The sequence below is a fragment of the Scomber japonicus genome, chromosome 5, assembly GCF_027409825.1.
Source record: "Scomber japonicus isolate fScoJap1 chromosome 5, fScoJap1.pri, whole genome shotgun sequence".
NCBI classification, from domain to species: Eukaryota; Metazoa; Chordata; class Actinopteri; order Scombriformes; family Scombridae; genus Scomber; species Scomber japonicus.
In genome coordinates, this window is record NC_070582.1 from 12,435,391 (window position 1) to 12,454,933 (window position 19,543).

At 39.5% G+C, this 19,543-nt stretch overlaps 1 protein-coding gene across 2 annotated transcripts in view; it reads right to left on the reverse strand.

The window, feature by feature from the left end:
• Nucleotides 1-1,265: 1,265 nt before the first annotated feature.
• The window catches only part of LOC128359140 (tumor protein p53-inducible protein 11-like), a 40,432-nt gene continuing 22,154 nt past the window's right edge, over nucleotides 1,266-19,543 (reverse strand). For both annotated transcript variants that reach the window (XM_053319570.1, XM_053319571.1), the window contains 6 exons: nucleotides 12,657-12,796; nucleotides 7,486-7,544; nucleotides 7,266-7,314; nucleotides 6,774-6,870; nucleotides 4,369-4,470; nucleotides 1,266-3,919 (listed from right to left, as the gene is read on the reverse strand). In XM_053319570.1, the coding sequence (XP_053175545.1) occupies nucleotides 3,786-3,919; nucleotides 4,369-4,470; nucleotides 6,774-6,870; nucleotides 7,266-7,314; nucleotides 7,486-7,544; nucleotides 12,657-12,785 (570 nt within the window). In that variant the 5' untranslated portion in view covers nucleotides 12,786-12,796 and the 3' untranslated portion in view covers nucleotides 1,266-3,785. The remainder of the gene's footprint in view (nucleotides 3,920-4,368; nucleotides 4,471-6,773; nucleotides 6,871-7,265; nucleotides 7,315-7,485; nucleotides 7,545-12,656; nucleotides 12,797-19,543) is intronic.

Below are 19,543 nucleotides of genomic sequence, written 5' to 3' on the forward strand. Positions count from 1 at the left end.
CATTAAAATTAAAATAAAAAATAAAATAGACTAAAAATAGGCAATTTATGCCAGCCTTTGCTTTATATCTCTCTACTGTGTATTAACTAATTGTTGATTATATCATGGACTCATATCAGACCTTGGCTACTAGTACTTAAGATATAAGTGGAAGCCTGTGGTAGTTAGAAAAGTAGTCTGAGTCCTTAAATGAATACTTAATAGGGAGACTTTGCATGTGGTTGCAGCTGTTAGTAAACAGTCATAACTATAAGTAGGCTAAATGTCAAGCGTAGGCAAGTAACATTAGACAGAGACTGCCTTGTATCTTTTGATTATGGATGATCATTTTAAATTAGGTGATTACATTAAGGCATAGTTATTGAATTGGCGTTTGAATGATCAACTGTAAGCTATTCTATAATACTGTTTACTGCCATGCCTTAGGAAGTAAACCAGAACTCAACATATTAGGTGGAAAGTATGGAGGGAATGCAAACACAGGAACACATGGGAGCTTTTTTCCTATGAACAACCCTACGCACACCCACGTTTCCTTTGCCACACAATCCCCCTTTTCACCCTTTGCCCAATGTGTGTGTGTGAGAGGAAAAGAGAGAGAGAGAGAGCTGGGGTGTGATGGGGATAGTTAGGCAGGTATAAGTGTTTTGATACTCCTGGTAGATAGATTCATTTAAATCCTGAGAAAGAAGATGTTTGTGAAGATCTAATGATGATCTTGTTATGACATGTTAAAAACCCTCCAAACATAAAACAGTAAACAATGGGTGGGATTACATAACATAGGTTTAGATTCTTGTCAGACATGCCTGTTCGAGGCTGCTCTTTGCTGTCGGCTACCACATTAATGTGTTTACCCATGCCAAAAATGAAAGTTTCACCCTTGCTGCTGGGCATCACTGAAACAATTTAAAGTCCTACTCAGGCTAATCACACAGAGAAAAAAAACTGAGTGGGGTTATACTGTATGTTGTGATGGAAACTTTAAGTTTTCCGCTGTATAACTTTAAAGTTAGGTATCTCTGGTATTAACACATGCCTGGTAAGTGGTTAATGTTGACATCTTTTGAAACTTTCAACAGAAATGCATGAGATGAATACATTATCACAAATTATTTGTCACTTGGTAGTTTCATGTGGTTGCTTGGTAAGTGATAAATCCTTCCAGTAAATTAGCATTTAGGCTGACACAGGGTCATGACAGGAAAACTATTTGTACTATTTGAGAGCACAACACGAAACAAGACCAATTACATCAGTTTTGAAGTCTTCAAAATAAACAGCAGTTTTTATTTCAAACTAAATGGAAATTCATGACAATTCATTTTTGAGGTACAATATAGCACATATATACATAAAAACACAATGCTACAACTTTAAACAGTTTAACCTGGTATGCTATTCACAACAGTACAATATAGGTTTTATCTACATCAGACAGAATGAATAGCTTACTTACCATTCATCTAAAATCTCAATTTACCAATGTAATATTTTACTGCTTTACGTCAGAGAACCAGGAGGATGAAAGAGACATTTCTTTACCTCCCTTCATCTGCCCATCCCCCAAAATCACCCATCTCTCCTAAAATAAACTGCTTTACAGACCTTTGAACATTTCACAAGGCTGATGATTTGAGGCCTCTAGTATCGACAGAAATGGAATGACATTTTCTTTAACTCCATAATTACCATGCTAGTCAGGATGAATCAGTAAGTTGGGGCACACAGTGTCACTCGGGAGAGCTACATCTAATTAAACACTGGAAAAGGGGTAATTACTACTTTTCAGGAGTATGAGAGACCTCACCCATGTTTCACGTTCCCTATCTGAACTGAAAGCTCACCCAAGCAACAAGCACATCTGCCTTGAGCGCTGGACTCACAATTGCAAACCCACAATCACTCTGACCTCAGGACTACTCCCTTCTGGGGTAGGACTGAACGTGGTCATTTGCAACAATATGGACCACCTTTGGAGGGGACTTACTGATGCACCCTGTTCAACTCAAAATGAAGATTCAAGTTAGACACAAAATGTCAATGTCAATCTTTATAGTGCGTTTTTGACTGGCCTCAGATTGGACAAATTATCATTGCTGCCCCAGCTCTAAAAATCATTGAGCAGAGATGTTGTATATTTAATAGCCTGCCAAGGGAGGTAGAAAATGTCCTGAACATATTGAGTGGATTGAAACTGTCAAGTGTTGGGTTTTGTCTGTAATAAAGCACATACAGTTTAACTTTCTAGCACACAAATTAACTTCTCCTTTTAAGGGTTTTTGCAATTTTTGGTTAACACATCCATTCACTGTCATTAACCTTTGTTTATCTGCTTTGCATCCAGCTGGAAACTTGCTACACAATTTGAGCTATTACTTTTGGTGGATTATATTGCATGCATGATGTCAAAACACAAATATCACTTAATTAGGTACAAAATTAGACACACCAAGAGAAAGATCAATCTTTGAAAATCATTTAACTAATACTGAACAAGTTCCCTGTTTGGTTCACAAAAACACCACGTGATGGTAAATACTTTTATTTACATATATACAAAAAGTAGGATGCAGTGTTTGTGACTGTTCTTTTAAAGTAGTTTTAAGGCAAGACTGAGGATATGGTTTATGTAAAAAAAATAAACTGCTACGTCACTAATGACGAACCAGCTCAGGTTTGTTTACCCAACACATGCGTGACATGCTCTGCTCAGCTTGTGACATTATCTTTACAGTAACGGATAGAATATTTAAGACTTTGTGTAAGATGACTCAGGGCAAACAGTATACACACAGCTTCGTACATGGAGACAATTACACTGCCTCTCGTGCACATGTGCATTTATCAGCATAACATGTATTCATCTCAGTAGAGTAAATATTCTGTACAAAACACTTCCTATTCACTTTGGTAGAACTGACTGATATACTTAAAGGAATATAAAACCCACTTTGTCCCTGACATTTTTTGTAGATACAGCATTTCTTCTTGGGTTGTCTGAATCTGAATATGATTGATGGGCATGATTGAAAGTAAAAACTGACCTTATTGAATTTCCTCTGTGTGCTTACCACACTGTATAAGAAAAGATTAATTGTCACTCATCCAGCATTCATCCACCTTATCTGACTGCACTTGAATTTTGCACTCAGCTCAGTTGATGCTTTTTCCATTTGGTGTGTTCACTGGAGGAGCTGTCACAGAAGCATGCAAAAGCACAGATATTCAGGCTTCAATTTAGCATACATACAGTATGAATTGACATCAAAAGCATCAAACAGGAAACACATTTTAGCACAAACTCTTGGTCCTTAAGTGTGATTAAGAAGCAGTCTCAAGATCTTTCTTATGAAATAGGTAACACTAATTTCTGAATCTTGAAATCATGTAAGTGCACATGAACAACATGTGTGAAATTATTCTATACTGTACACATCAAACCATAAAACCAGGTGGCACAAGGATGTAATGCACTAACTAGCTCCCTCTGTATAATAACAGCACTCTGAATTGCGCAAAAGGAGGACCTCACTGCCCGGTGAAGGAGTAATTCATTTTCATTGTGAGGTTTCTAGTTCTTGTTGTTGAGTCTGGAATGTGAGACTGTGCTCATCTGATGAATACTGGGGGTTACAATAGACTAGGTCCCATGGAAGGGGCAGGGGGCATCCACTGGCAAAGAAATGCTCCAAGCCCCAATCAAATAATAATCCAAACTTTTTGACCCCACGTTTGTGATCTGTGCTCAACTGTCCCGTCCCTGGATGTATCGCGAAGTCAGCTCAGATCTTCTTTGCCTTGCGGCCCAGGTGATAGTAGTAAGTCATGGTGACTGCCAGGAAGAGCACTCGACTGAGCAGCAGGAGTATGGCAGCATTAGGCAGGATACCGATCTCCATTAAGGTGACGGATGTCACTGAAACCGCAGAGCAACACACTTAGTACTAGAAATCTGACTTTAATTATTAGAAAAAAGGCACACACAGGGAATGTTGTAATAATAAGACTATAACTTTGGAAGCACCTCACTTGATTTGTGTAATAAATAATTATCAGCTGGACATTATTTTTCCTCTTACGGCCTTATATAGACAAGAGGAGTGATTGCAGCAACTACAAGCTATTTCCATATAGTTGTTGGCACTGGAGTAAGTCACACTTGAAAAATATAGTGCAAAGCTGTGACTCCACACAATGAACACAAGAGGGCAGTATCCACGTGTGCAAAATGCTGGTGTAAAATCAATTCTGATTAACAAAGTGAAATTAAAAAAGGGAGCATATCTGATACTGAGATTTAACAGATAACAGAAACCAATGACTGGAACTGGTGCAGACAATGAAGAGTTGGAAAATTTGAATCACCTAGAAACTGGACGGCAAAGTAGCACGCTTCACTGAGCAGGGTCCACTGGATGACAATCTTTTCTGCTGTGTAGAGACCATTCCACATGATGAGGGCCAGGCCTGAAGAAGGATGAGATAACAGGGAATTTATAGGTTTAGGGGCATGGGAATAAAAACAAAACAAAAAAAGAGAGAGAGAGAAAGAGAGAGAGAGAGAGGAAGCGTAGCAAAGAAGACTCCTACACATCCTAGAGCAATTCCACTGACAAAGCCACTATAAGTACAGTTTACTTGCAGCTGGACTCTAACTGTAATCTATTATGCTATAATGTACACATGGTGATAATTGGCCTGTTGATCCCATTTAATAATGCTCTGTATCTTTGATTCTGATAAAAGCTTGTGCTCCATCACTTCATTCCTTGCCATTCTTCCAGTTCATTTTCCTGTATTTCACTCCCACCCCCACCCCCACACCCCCACACCCCCACACCCCCCCCCACACACACACACACACACACACACCCCCCCACACACACACACACCCACACACCCACACACACACACACACACACAAGTGAGGCTATGGAAACATGCAGGGGTGGGCAGAAAGGTGGGAGGGCTGATGGACTGTATCCTCTCCCTGCCAGGTTCCATCTGTGTGGCAGATGAGACCCCCCCATCCTTCACCCTCTTCACCGCTCCTTGTCTTGTAAGACATCACCTTTTTTTCTAGCTAATCCCCACAGCCCTGTTGACATTTAAAATAGAAAAAAGCCCATCTCTTGTTGGCCTTATGAGATGGAAAGCTGGTTCAATCACATCTTCCTCCACAGTGCAACGTGTTTAAGGTTTTATCTCTCCTTAGGAAATACAGTAATTCTTTATCACACAGAGGGCTCTTTTTGATTTGTTCTGATTGTACATGGCTCAGCTTTATCAAGGTATGTGCATGATGTATAACAATATAGTGTGTGATTTCTCCTTAGTCTTCTCATAATTTTCTTGAAGGAAAGTTGTGGACATATTACAGTAGATAGATGGACTAAATCTTGTGGTAGAGTTGAAACAATTAATTGAAAATCAAGTTGTTGATGGAAACAAAATTAATCTGCAACTGTCTTGATAACCAGAGTAAAAGTGCAAAACATTCACTGGTTCCAACTAGTCAGTTGTTAGAACTTTCTAATTGTCTGTGTATTATATCATTATGCACAGAATATCTTTGGGGTTTGGACAAAGAACAAAAAACGCAATTTGAAAACCTCACTTTGGGCTTCAGGAAATTTTCATATAACCCATATTTCACTATCTTCAGGCATTTTATAGCCCAGCTAATCAAGAAGCGAGAAAATAATCAGCAGAATCAGCCATAATGAAAATTAGTTGTAGCTCTGCTCCACTAGGTCTATAAAATGTCTATATATAGTATAATAATGCTAAGCTTTTGCAGTCACTGTTCTTACTTTTCCTACCTGTGCCTGTTTACCTTCACCAGGACCTGTGTGCTAGCTGCCTCTCCATCAGTCATGTGCCTCTTTCCAGAGCTATCGCAAACCCTGTAATCACTAACAGAATGACTGACTCACCAACTTGCCTGACAGCCTTTCTCAGACAAAGGCCATTACAATAATCACTCACATCTCCAATATAATTTCTCTGTAAGAGGGACTAAAGCACGAATGTCATAATTACCCAGCATTTTTATGAGCATTGATTGTCCCCTGGTGATTGCCTGGTACAGAAGAGCAAAAAAGCTCAATTTCTGGTATGATTGAGCCAAAACTCTTCATGTATAGTAACACATTCTCTTCTCTCCAAGATCCAACCTCCACACACATACAGTACCAGTTAAAAGTTTGGACACGCCTTCTCTTTCAATTGAGGGAGAAAGAGTGTCCTAACTACTGACTGGTACTACATACAGTACTTACACTGTCCTGCCACCCCCCACTGTGCTCCTACAGGATTTATGTGAGGCCACAGAGACAGGGATGACTGGAACAGTCGCTGTTAGTATTCTGGAGAACTGGTCTTTGTAACCCTGTCATGCCCTTTTAGTGAACCACAGAAACACATAATGGAATCAAATCACAGAGCCTCTGTTTGTAGCCTAAAGGGATGATTTTTCAGCTAAAAGAAGGCTTTTTGTACATTATGAGCACTTGTGTGGAAATAGTAATGAATCTATTTGATGGCACTATCACAAATGACCAAGTGCTGTAGAACAGTGTATATTTTTAGCATATATATTTAAATAAATACTAAAATCATTGTGTGTCAGCATCATTGCAGTGCAGTGAATGTACTCCCTCGTGCATAGTTGCAGCACAATGAATATCCTGCAGCTACGCATGAGGAAGCATGAATGAATTGCTAAGTGAATTTATTTATCTTTCTTTCATCTTCAGACTAAGACTTACTTAGTAGTGCTCCTCCATAAAGGCGAATGGAGATACTAGTTGTGGAGAGCTCCTCCTCAAAAATAACCTCATATAGTTGGTTGGGAAACATCAGGGCCTGTGCAGGAAAACAACAACACCACATCTCTGTTATAGCAACACAACAGCATTATGTCCTCCCCAAATGCCCCAAAAATGGCCTTCCAAAACACAATGACTTCCTGTTTGTCAGTTAAAATAAAACACTTGAGATACTGAACGTTCAGGTGGCATGGCTGATAAAGGCCCAACTGTTTTTCCAGATGTCTCTCGCTGATAAGTTGGAAAAGAATGTGTGCAATGAATGGAAAACAAGAGAAGCTCATTGTTGATTTGTAAAATGTCATAATTGCAAAAATTGTATATATGACGGACTAAATAGACAAAGTGAAGACTTGTGTGATAGCTTAAATATGTTTTGAATAATGATCGTGAAAAAATGTCGTCACTGTGGTGATATTAAGCTGCACTTACCATCAGGGCCATAACTGTGAAACCAACAGCTGAAGTGAGTATCCACACCCTAAGAAAAGAGACATTACATAGCAATGTATGCTGCCTATAACTGATACTGATCATACATTTGTTTCCTCAGAATTTACAGGATGTGATACTGTACACATGTGAACTTACAGTCTGTTGTGCTATGTGTGAGTTGCTATTTAGTTACTGTACTGAGCAGCTGAAATCTTACCTAAGCCCGATAGGCTCTCGCACTGTGAACTTTATCTCATTTCCAAGCATCTGACTGATCTGTAAGTGAACAAGACAAAACAAAGAAAAAGGAAATGAGTTATGAGGAGGCAAACGTAACAGCAATCATGTCAACTTAACGGATATCTATTGTGACAATTTTCAAGTACCACATAACCAAGAATCAAGAGCCCTGCATGGAGGCTGACTGAATGCTTCTAACACATCTACAGCCTGCTACTAGAAAACAGCACAAACACAAACAAAGCAGTAAAGAGAGAAGAGAGAGGCTGAGTGTCAGAAAGGAGCTATTAAGATGTTAATTAGAGACTGTAAATGTCTTCTTTTCCTTAATCACCCCCTGAAGATTAAGAGGTTATGTGTCATAATAACATCTTTCAGTGAATTCTGGAAGAATAAACCAACTACCGAGTGTGTGCCAGAAGACAAACCTTTTTGCTCCAAATTAACTTAATCCTAGCAACACACAGCACTACGCAGCACTCAATTTATTATCCTGAAAGCCTGAAGCAGTTAGTGAGAGAATTTTTTGACAAATTGAAAACTACAGTGAGTCATACTGTCTCTTGGTGACCAATCAAACATTGCCGTATACGTACAAGAAAACCCTGAAAAACATAAACAGTTAATATTTCATGAAATGCCTCAGAAATAAAATGATCACACAGTAATATTGAGAAGACAAACCCATGAATCTCCTTTGTAATGTCTGTTAGGGTTTCATATTATGATGCTTCAAAAATGCAAAAAAGCTAATAACAAGCAACTAGTTTTCTAAATCTGCTCCATCAGGTACATTCACGAGCCCCCTCTCTCAGACAAAGACAATATAAAGCTTACACATGACTGACTGACAGCTGGTTTACTCAAGTACTGAAATAAGTAATTCACTAGTTGACCACAAGAAAATACATCGAACACTATTGAGAATCAATTAATAATTTAAGACATTTATCATGAGGAAATGCCAAACATTTGCTTGTTGCAGCTTATAAAATGTGAGGATTTACTTTGGGTTTGAGAATGTTGGTCAGACAAAGCAAGCAATCTGACGACATCACTCAAATTAATTTATTAGGAAAATAACTGGAATCTGCAGGTAGTTTGGTTCGGTTATTTGAGTTTGAGAAAATGTGGACTCAACAGGAATCGTAGATTGTTTAAACTCCCATCTGCCCTAAAGTTTGGTTCCAATTGTAACAAAACTGAAGAGTACTATAGACTGGAGAGAGATCGTCTGCTATGTGTATCTGTATTTAAATGATTTAGAGAGCAAGAGCACTAATTATCTTTGCACATTAAGGAGAAATATTGCATTGAAGTTCAGAAATTTTGATGACAAATTCTAAATTTGACTGTAAGATACAAGAAGGGAGGGAGGTAAACACTGCACTAGACAAACCTCACATTGGACCACTGAAAAAAAACAACCACAGTCTTCTGCTGAAAGGGATTAACCTGATGCAACAGATGCTTTGTTAAACAGAACCATCTAAAAAGTCATCCTTACAAACTGTCTGAAAAAGGGCCAGGCACTTTATAATAGTACCTAATGACTGAATGAACCGTCTGTCTATTACAGTGTTATCACTTCTCGCTGTCGTCACATCTAAACCACACCTGTAGCTGCCAGTTGCTGTCAGTAGTTCTAGGACACCAATTGGTCCAATTGGCCGTTTGTCACTTTGACAGATTACACTGAGGGTGGTCAACTGGTGGCGAGTGTGCATATTAATGAGCTATTATCTAGTCTTGTCTTTACTTAACACATCTCACTACCCAGGTGTTGACAGCGTGTTGAAGAGCTGAGGACTGGATGCTTTGGAGCAGGTCACAGAGGGGTACAGCTATGCCAATTATTAACACCTGAAAATGAATGAATGAAAATGGCTTATCATCATTAAAAAATTTAAACTAAAATGACGAGTAATAATAGACTATAATGGAATTTTTACGACTGTCAGTCAAAATGACTGACAAGGAGAAAGTGTAATGCAATCACTGGTCCGAACAACTTGTGGTTCAGCCACGAGTGCAGAAATTGAAGCCTGACAAGATGGATTCTTCAGAATCCATCTGCCTCACAAAGTAATGAACAGGCAGTAACCCACAGAGCAATTACAATTGCTAGCTGGCTGTGAAGTTAAATTCCTTCATCCAAAGCCTTCAAGACCCATCATTTTCTTATCAATGATTTCCCTTCATCATTAAACATCCCTTCCCTCAAGAACTGTTCTTGTGTTCAGACATAGCATCACTGAAACTAAAAATACACTGAAGCATGAAAACCACTAACGCAGATAAGATGAATCATTTTCTGGCTTGCAGTGTTTACAGAGAACTCACTATCAATTGGGAAATAGTTTTCTGCTTGACAAAACCGTGAAATGTCAGAGTGAATGAAACAAAGTGATTCATGTTATATACTAGAAAGATCAAGACACAGGTTCCCCCACCATGTAAAGGTTATTTACTTAGATCCTGAGAAATATCCTCATGTATTTAAGAGAGGGAACAGCTTAAAATAATGTTTATTATAACAATATCAACTTGCAAAAGTTGCTTGCAAGACCTGCCATCAAACATGACTTTGGTTCTTAGCAAGTTGTACTTGTTGAAGATGTTATTTTACCCATATGAAGAGTTTTCTCTCATGCAACACATAACGTGCAGAACAGTTCATCTTTGATTTCCCCCAAGTTGTCGAGCCATATTCTGTAAGCACTTCAGTGTGAAAACCATTACTCTAGATCACTGAAACATGGGCTTATTATGTCTAAATATTTATACTAAAAAAAAAATATGTAAATGCTTGTGTGTAATTGCACACTGGCCTACATATTTCTTGCATACACACACAAATGGGGGGATAAAAATGGACCAAAAGCACATTTTAAGCGGTTTTGTAGAGCTAACATTTTGTGATGTCAAAAACCGAGGAAAGAAAGATATGGAAAGACTTAATATGTCTGAAATCGAGATAAAAGGAATCTCTGTGTTACAGATTTTTTTCTTAAACATTTGCTCTCGCCCATGGCTGCCTCTCACTTTGATCTCAAAGCAGAACCCTTAAAAAAAGACTCCTATGAATCTCCGGCCCTAAAAACATCACAGATAAAGAGTTACAGACTAGATTCATTACATGCCTCCACTTGCTTTGACTGAAGTGCCTATACATGAATCCATCTGTGCAAACTGTAATCACGTGACCAGGTGAATCAGACTTCCTGTGTCATGGTTTCAGTGGCTGTTTTTGACAGGAACACATAAATATTCATGACTGGCATGATAAATACTCAAAGGGAACTGGTTGTCAACTGATGGCACAGGGTGCCTTGGGGTGGAATAGAGAGGAAGGGAGTGAGGGGCCAATAGGAAAAGGAAGAAATACACAATGCTGTTTGTGGAGAGAAGCTTAAACGCAGCTGCTACGGCCTGCTTTTGCCATCAATCATTCAGTCAGCAACATTCAGTAAACAAAGAGCAACTCAGCCAGAGAGCATGAACAAATAAAAGAATCTATTCTCCAATGACTGACAATTTGAGTGCATACATCTCTCATCTGATGGATTTACTAAGTTCATCACATGAAGTAGACAGTGATCATCATTTTATATGTCTCAGTGGTAGACGAGACATATAATCTTGCTGTCAGATCTTTGTTTTTGCTGCATGACCTTAGCATTGAAGTACTGTATCAGTGGTATTAAAAAGCTGCATCTCCCAGCAGTACCTCTCAGCACAGTTCCCATATTGTTGTGTAAATATAAAAGCCTCAATCTCACTGAAGTATTAGTAATAGGAACTGTATTCTTATCCGTAAGCAGTAAAAGAGGCAGGAAGATAAGTCAGCAGCCTACAGGAACACTTCCTCCCTTTGTTTACAAGGACCACAAGGATGAAGTCAAATTGTTTCCCCTCAAACCAACTCTTTCTACACAGCTAACCTTACTTTTGGGTCCCACGGGCCTCTACACCACAAGTACTTGTGACAAGGATAACTGGAGCAACTTAACAATAACAGCACATTGTAGGAGAACAATTACATTGTAAGAGCAACCATTTCATTTCTAAATTAAGGGTCAATGTCACGGTTAAATAGGGAAACCCACTATTCAAAACAACACATACAATAGACCACATTAGCCACAGTATTGTGTTACTACACCTTGCATAGACCAATGGTGAATCATCCTGCAATCATTACATCCAGTATTTAAACTCAAGAATCTTCCTCAATTAAATAAACTTCGCCAATGTTGAGGGATTAAGTGTTTCTCTCTCTTTATTAGTATATTATATCTGTCTACATCAGTACGCTCTGTGAAAGGGATCTGAGTGGCAGATGTCTGGGTTTGTTTCCTTGCTAAAACATTGAGAGAAAACAAACACTCAAGAGGGCTGAGAAAAGGAGGACGACATCTCTTGACAAGCGATCAGCCACCAACGTATGCCTGCTCCCTTCTGTTGGGTTCACTTCTCCCACTTGCCTGATGAATATTTCAGTGAGGAACAGTTTGCTCTGCCTATGCTCATCGTAATGCAATCTGATATATAAAAAAACACACATGGGAATCTTGATATTTGAGCCTTTGAAACAGAACAAGTAGGAACAGTATTGTCTGGCTACAACTTTGCAACATGAATATGATATGTGATGAGTGTTTCTGTGTCTGCTGGCATGAACCAGCATGTGTGCTATCGTGTTTTGGTACACATCACTGTACATTGTCCATTTGTATAAATAACATGTGAGGCGGGAATTTAATACATGTGATGCAAGAGCCAGGGATTCTCCCAGGGGAGTCAGTCTCATCTCAGTGAAGCTGCAGGAGCTCATGGGATTACGTGATCCAGATTCACTGAAGCGTGGCCGAGTAAACGCACACACTGGGACACTATGAGAGTGATGAGCCAATTAGCAACCCATTGTAGCTTTTAAAAGGAATCCATAGCTCTTCTCGGGGTTAATGAATGCATCTGTGGTTGAGCGCCATTTTTGCTGAAGCATTGCTGCGACAGGTTTAACATGTGTGCTTGCATTTCTAAGTTCTTTGTTGCATTAATGCACCAGCAATTTGCCTTTTTGTCTCCATTACTGCCCATATTGAATAAAAATGATGAGAATAAATTTATTTGACGTAACCTGACCTTTGAGCGGTGTACTTCGCCATCATCATCCTCCCCACCGACTCCAAGGATCTTCCGGCTCTTCAGGCGGCTTATTAAGTCTGTCTGACTATGCTTCTTCATCAGAGGAGGGTGAGGTTTCGAAGCCATGGTAGACACACCTGTCAAAGAAGTAGAAAGAGATGTTCACAAGATGCATAAGTCAGAGAGGGCAAGCTGTAGGTGCATGGCAGTATTGTTTAAGGGGATTTGTGAGAAACAAAAGAGCCAAATACAGAGAGTAGGAAAGAAAATGGGACAAACACAGAAAAAATTACATAATTTTGAGTTTCCAGACCATTTATGTAAGAGTTTTATTTCTGTTATTACCCCTCTCTTAGAAGAAGACACCTATACAGCACAGGCAGGAAGAGGCATCTAGCAATCTACCAATAATCCCCCCTTGAGGACTTGACTTATGCAACACAATTATATAACACGGGTCTAGCAAATACAGGCAACCCATAAAACCTTTCCCTTAAGTCAGAATGGACTAAAGGGCCAGATGTCATCTGGGTCTGTCGAGAGGCCAACAGAGATAGGCGCCTGCTCAAAGAGTCAATGGATCTGATATGTACAGACACACACACACACACACACACACACACACACAGAGACAGGTGTAAATGGAGATGGACTTCCTGAAGTCTGTTCTCACTGTCCATATCGATCAAGCTCCATTGACAACCAGTGACTCAGTGAGTGGAAGGTGATTTTGATGTCGACCTGTAGCCTATTGTCTACACAGCAATATGGCTTAACCTTGGCTACAGACACATATATGTCTTGTTTAAACAGCCAACAGCCTTTTTCCTCCAACAGTGATTTCATCTTCTAGTTTATCTCCTTTGCTTCTAGTTTGTCACAGTTTCTAGCTTTAAGCCATGAGCATGGCTTATTTTTATCTCCACATGTTGCTGTGATTAAAACAGACCAAAGCCACAGCAGCCAGGCAGCTTTGTTGGTAAGTGATAAAAAATATATGTCTTAACCAAAGAGTTGTGGAAAAAGAATTCAGTCAGAAAGTTCAATACACATTAAAAACCTTAACAATAAGGTCTAAAATGCCTAACTTCTTTTGTATCTTTTTTTGAAACTATAGTTTTCCACTGACTTTATTTGGGGTTTATTTATTTAATAACTACAGTCAAACAATCATTTTGTCAGAGCGTACAAATGGCAATAACCGTGAATGACAAACATTTATGTGTAATCTATTTATACTTTTCTGTCTATGTTGGCTGTTGACTGTGTTATACTGTGGTGGCTCTATTGATCAGTGTTAATGAATAGTGCCTGTGGATACAATGGGGACAAGCACAACACATCATACTCTGAAATCCATGCCCACACGATGGGAAAACAATCAGCACCATAATATGTAGCCAAGAGCTGAAACTAGGGCTGTGGTCAAAAAATCGATCCGCGATCCGATATCGATTCACGCTGAAAAAGCACGATATCGATCCAAAAATGTCTGGATCGATCTTTTCCAGGTGACTAAAGGCACTATTTTCTTAGACGCGCAAGGCGCACTATAAAAAGCGAGTGCCGGCTAAACGAAACCGAAACTTAAGATAACGAGATGGCTGAAGCGGCACCACTAAAATCACCTTCTGGAATGAAGGCTGATGTTTGGCAACACTAGCCTGTCTATGCATACTGTATCTTTACCTATTAAATACATAAAAACATTAAAAGCGGAGAAAACGGTTCCCTTTCCCTCCGTCCAAAATGCTGCCATTACGATCAGCTGATAGTCAGCTGATCGTAATGGCAGCATTTTGGCATTTTGGCGTTTTATTTTTTTTCAATCAAGCCATCTGTTACATGAACAACCTGTAAATGGCATTTCACAATCTCTGGTTGTCAAAGACTGGGTACAGGGGGTTCTTGTAGTTTTCCAATATAGAGGGCCACTTAATTTTAATTTATTTATATTTCATTTGGTCATTGTTGTTTAGTTCTGGTCATTGTTTTAATGCCATGGATATGTTACTGAAATTTCAAATAATACTTGGATTTTTGTCTAAAATAAATACTTGATTCTTGACTCTTCTCTCTCTGTGTCCCTCTTACACGTACACAATCACAAACACATGGAGCACATGGGACAGTATTTATTTGCATTATGTCTGTAAATAGATCGATATCGAATCGAATCGCGGATCGAATCGGATCGTGACCTTATGAATCGGAATCGGATCGATCCAGGAAATTCGGATCGATTCCCAGCCCTAGCTGAAACACTAACAAAATTCTGGTACCCAGCTAAAAACTTTAGATTTTGGCATCTTAAAGCATTATACTTTTGCACCCTATGTCTACCAGAAAGGAAAAGTTAGTTTATAGCATATATGCTGAAACATTTTACATTGTATAAGTTAAGATGCAATACATAAATTCAAGGGTGGACATTGTGTCTACAGTAAAGATTGTCACTGTCAAGCAAACACCACCACATAACAGGCTGGCATGACACTTTTCACAGGTGCTATGGTTTCTATAGTTTTTAAACATAGGCGAGGAAATTACACACACAGACATGCAGTCTGTCAAAGGCTCAGCTTCTCGGTACAGTAGCTTATACAAACTTAGTTGTGGGTTCTTTACCTTGTTGGTAGTGGATCCAACTAGGGCTGCACGATATGTACAAATGATCGTATCTCGATATTGAAGCCAAATATCTCGATAACGATACGATATATAATATGACGATGATGACTTCACAATTGTTTGAAATTTAAAGTGCAGCAACAGTGAATATCAAGCATTCTTAAACAAAACAGCATAATAATACCACACTCATTTTGTAGTCATTATAAAGTTCGGGTATGTTCACTTGAGAAACACTCGGGGGTATGTACATTTTAAGTCAAATGCATCATTCTGGTGTACTGGGAGCAAAATTAAGAGGTTCATCTATACAAAAATGTTCTTTAAGTCCTTATTGGACTTATTAAACCAAACTTATCTTTTTCTACATTGTGTTTCTTCAAATAACTAAACTAACTGTCTTTACTTATCAATAAAAGACTCGACTTCTAAATGACTTAGAAGTGGATCAGGATCATAGTTGATTTATTTTACAGATGGAAATAAAGAAGATCTCTCATTAAGGCTAAGCGTTTCAGATTCAGAGGTTTGAGGCGGAGCTGCAGGATTGAGTGGAGGTGTGTGTGGGGAAGTTTATTTGTGCTATTGAACGTAACCGCTGTGAAACAATCAGAAAATAACATTTTATTGTTCTGATTTACTGGCTATCTTACTGTCTCTCTCTCTTCATTCACTCTCTAGCTTACTCAACCACAGCTAACACAACAGTGTTCTGTAGCCACTTCCTCTGTAGCTGCTTACTGGCTGAGCAACTCTGTCCCCCGTTCAGAGTCTGAGGCAGAATAAAGTTGCAGTATTCCCGCATCAAACAGCAGTGTGATGAGAAATTACAGCAAACAGGCAGCAGAGGCTAACGTTAGCTGCTAATCTTGTTGGGGAGATATCACAACTTAACTCAACATCTCGTTCTATATCCTTTTTATCGCCACTTTGATATCATTCACATCATCACTTTTTTGCGAGATATAGATAAGATAATGATATAACGTTCAACCCAGGCGGGGAGTTCCTGTCCTCTGAAAAGAAGCCAATGCGGAAGTAACTTAGAGCTGCATTCTATCAAAAGGCCACCAGGGGGCGATCGTTTTGTGTTCAAAAAGACTTCCGGCTCTATACAAGTCAATGGAGAATTCACCAACTTCTCACTTGATTTCTAACCTCAGTAAACGTTTTCAAAATGTGTTTATGGTCTCAATCGCTAGTTTAAAACCTTCTTCAATGCAGTCTGGTGTTCATTTGGGACATTTTGGCCTCGCTGATTTTATATGTGACGATAAAGCAGGCTACGTGGCTACGTTGTGATTGACAGGTTGATTGACCAATGTCCTTGAGATCCAGCCCTCGCAACCAATCGCAGCCTCCCCGCTCCGCCGTTGGTCCCGCCCATACTTCCGTCCATGACTCCGCCACATGCCCATATAAGTAGAATCCGTGTTCTCTTTTTCCCGGCATGCACCTGAAATTTTCAAGATGGCGCTGCCTAGATTCGATACTATTGGCTTCCGAGCAGCAGTCCACAAACCAATGGGTGACGTCACGGATGTTACGTCCATTTCTTATATACAGTCTATGGTTCAACCCTAGATCCCACCACACAGCAGCTTTTAGGAATTTGTCTGTGGTTTGCTGTCACTTAATACAAAGTCAATAGACAGCTATGAATTGTTTTCCCCTTAGGGCTGGCGAGGTCTTAATTGCATTCTGTCACTATAGTCAAATCAAGAGATGTTACTTCCATCGTGGTTCAAGTGGTAGCAAAAAGGCATGGACAAACATGTGTCAACACACACACAATGGGATGGTCTGTCTAAAAAAAATGACTACTCCACAGGGCAATTCTCTAGAGAAGTAAAACACGAGCAATTATTGAACTGCTCTCCCAAGGATGACGGTAGCACCTCTAACAGAGACCTTTGTCTGCTGGAAAGGAAAAAAGAAAATGAATGCTACCGGAAAACAACACAACATGCTCAGTTTTCCACCAAATAGGAAGTGTGTGATCACAGTTAAGAGGCACAAGGTACGCATCAAAAAAATATGACCGAACACAGTTGGTTTTCTTACAGAGGCCAAACAACTCAGCTAGACGGCACAAGAGAAGATACAATACTTGCTGGACATGCTATTACGACACATGCTAAAGCACATCAATACAACAGCCCTGCAACAAATACGGATGTCGGATATATTGAATTTTTGTGATGACTCAGTCAGAGGGATGCTCATTCACCTCTAATTGTTTAAGCTGCATGATAAGCAGCGTGATATTGTAAGGTCTTCTAAACACTTTGTTCTTTTCACCCCCACCCCCTGCTACCCCATGTGTGTTTGGGAGGGACAGACAGGTGGGCACTAGACTTTCCCCTTTCTTCAACTAAAATGACTCAGCTCACTTTATGAATGACTCCAATTAATGATTCCATTCAGACTTAATTAGTTGTTTTTTTTAAATCAGATAAAATACACTAATTTTGACCAAGCCATAAAAATGTACCACAGGGGTCCAATTAGCTGTATTACATTGCATTCTATGTTATGTGATGATTACACATTGTTAAAATACTATTTTACATGGCCCCCCTTTGAGTCTCCCTAACACTGCTTCTTGACTTGCCAGAGTAATGCTGATGCAGTTGCCTAGCAACTCCAAGAGGCCAATCATTTCTTCATTATTGAAAGCACCTTTCATGATTGCAACCACCTTTGATGAAGAGGTCTCTGCGGAGAGCCACCAGTGACTCCACGATCATTCTCTTTGCTATCATTGATGACATTAAAAGATAGATGAAGAGACTTCGATCTGTATTCAGTCAGCTGGAGTAAATACATGCTCTCCTAATGTCAGCACAAAATACTTTAAAAGGGGACAACTTCAAGGTAAAAAGTACATAAATAGTTAGTTGTCTCTGAAGAAGACTGCTACACTACTATTAAAACTAATGTCATATATTGTTGTAGTACATAGTTTTTAAGTGTGTGTGTGGGTGTCTGTGTGTGTGTGTGTGTGTGTGTGTGTGTGGGGGGGGGGGGGGGGGGGGCTTTCAAAATGATTTACAAGTAAAAATCCCCTTTTGCTGTGAAACCCAAACTAAGATCAGGTGCAACCAACTGCCTTCATCAGTCACATAATTAGTTAAATAGAGTCCACCTGTGTGCAATTCAATCTCTGATATAAACATGTTCTGTGAAGACTTCAGAGTGTGTTGCATAACATTACTAAACAGACAGCATCATGACCAAGGGGCTCACTAAACAGGGCGGGGATGAAGTTGTAGAGAAGACAAAAATATACCACAAAACACCATTAATTCCATTATTAGTAGATGGAAAGAATATGAAGTAACAGCAAATCTACAAAGAGAAATCTGTCCACCTAAAGTGACGGATCAGGCAAGGATAACATTAATCAGCAAACAAGAGGTCAATGGTAAACAGAGATGGAAATAAGCACAGGCTGCACGATGTAAACCATTGTGCATATGTGCGGTCCAACATATGAGACTGACTGGAGTCACTCACCGGTCATGATCTATGAGCTGAAAACGGTCTGTTTTTGACTGCTGTGTTTGTGTTTGAGGGAGAGAGAATTACAAATGGATAACCATAAGCATATAGAAATTACATTAATGCCTTTTTTATGGAAAATGTGTGTATTAGTGTATGTGTGAATTACCACAGCTCAAGTAGGGGGATTTGTCCACAGTACTAGTAGTCATGCACTCCACAAATCTGGCTTTTAAGTATAGCAAAAAGAAAGCTGTTGCTGAAAGAAAGCCAGGTAGAAATCCCATTTGACATTTGGGAGACACAGCAAACATGTGTATGGAGGTGCTTGAGTCAGATGAGACCAAAATTGAACTTTTTGGCCCTTGTGCGATTCTCTATGTATGGAAGAAACCCAATGCTGCACATCATCCTGAGCACACAATCCCCACAGTGAAAAGCATCATGCTCTGGGGATGATTTTTTTTCAGCAGGTACTGGGAAACTGCTCAGGATTGAGGGCAAGATGAATGGAGCGAAATACAGGGCAATTCTTGAAGAAAACCTGTTTCAATCTGCAAGAGACTAGAGACTGGGGCTGAGGTTCCTGCGGGAAAATGACCCTAAGCATACAACCAGAGCTACACTGGAATAGTTCAAGGCCAAGAATATTGTCTTAGAAAGGCCCAGTCAAAGCCTAGACGTCAATCCAATTGAAAATCTGTGACAAGACTTGCTGTTCACAGATGGTTTCAATCCACTCTGACTGA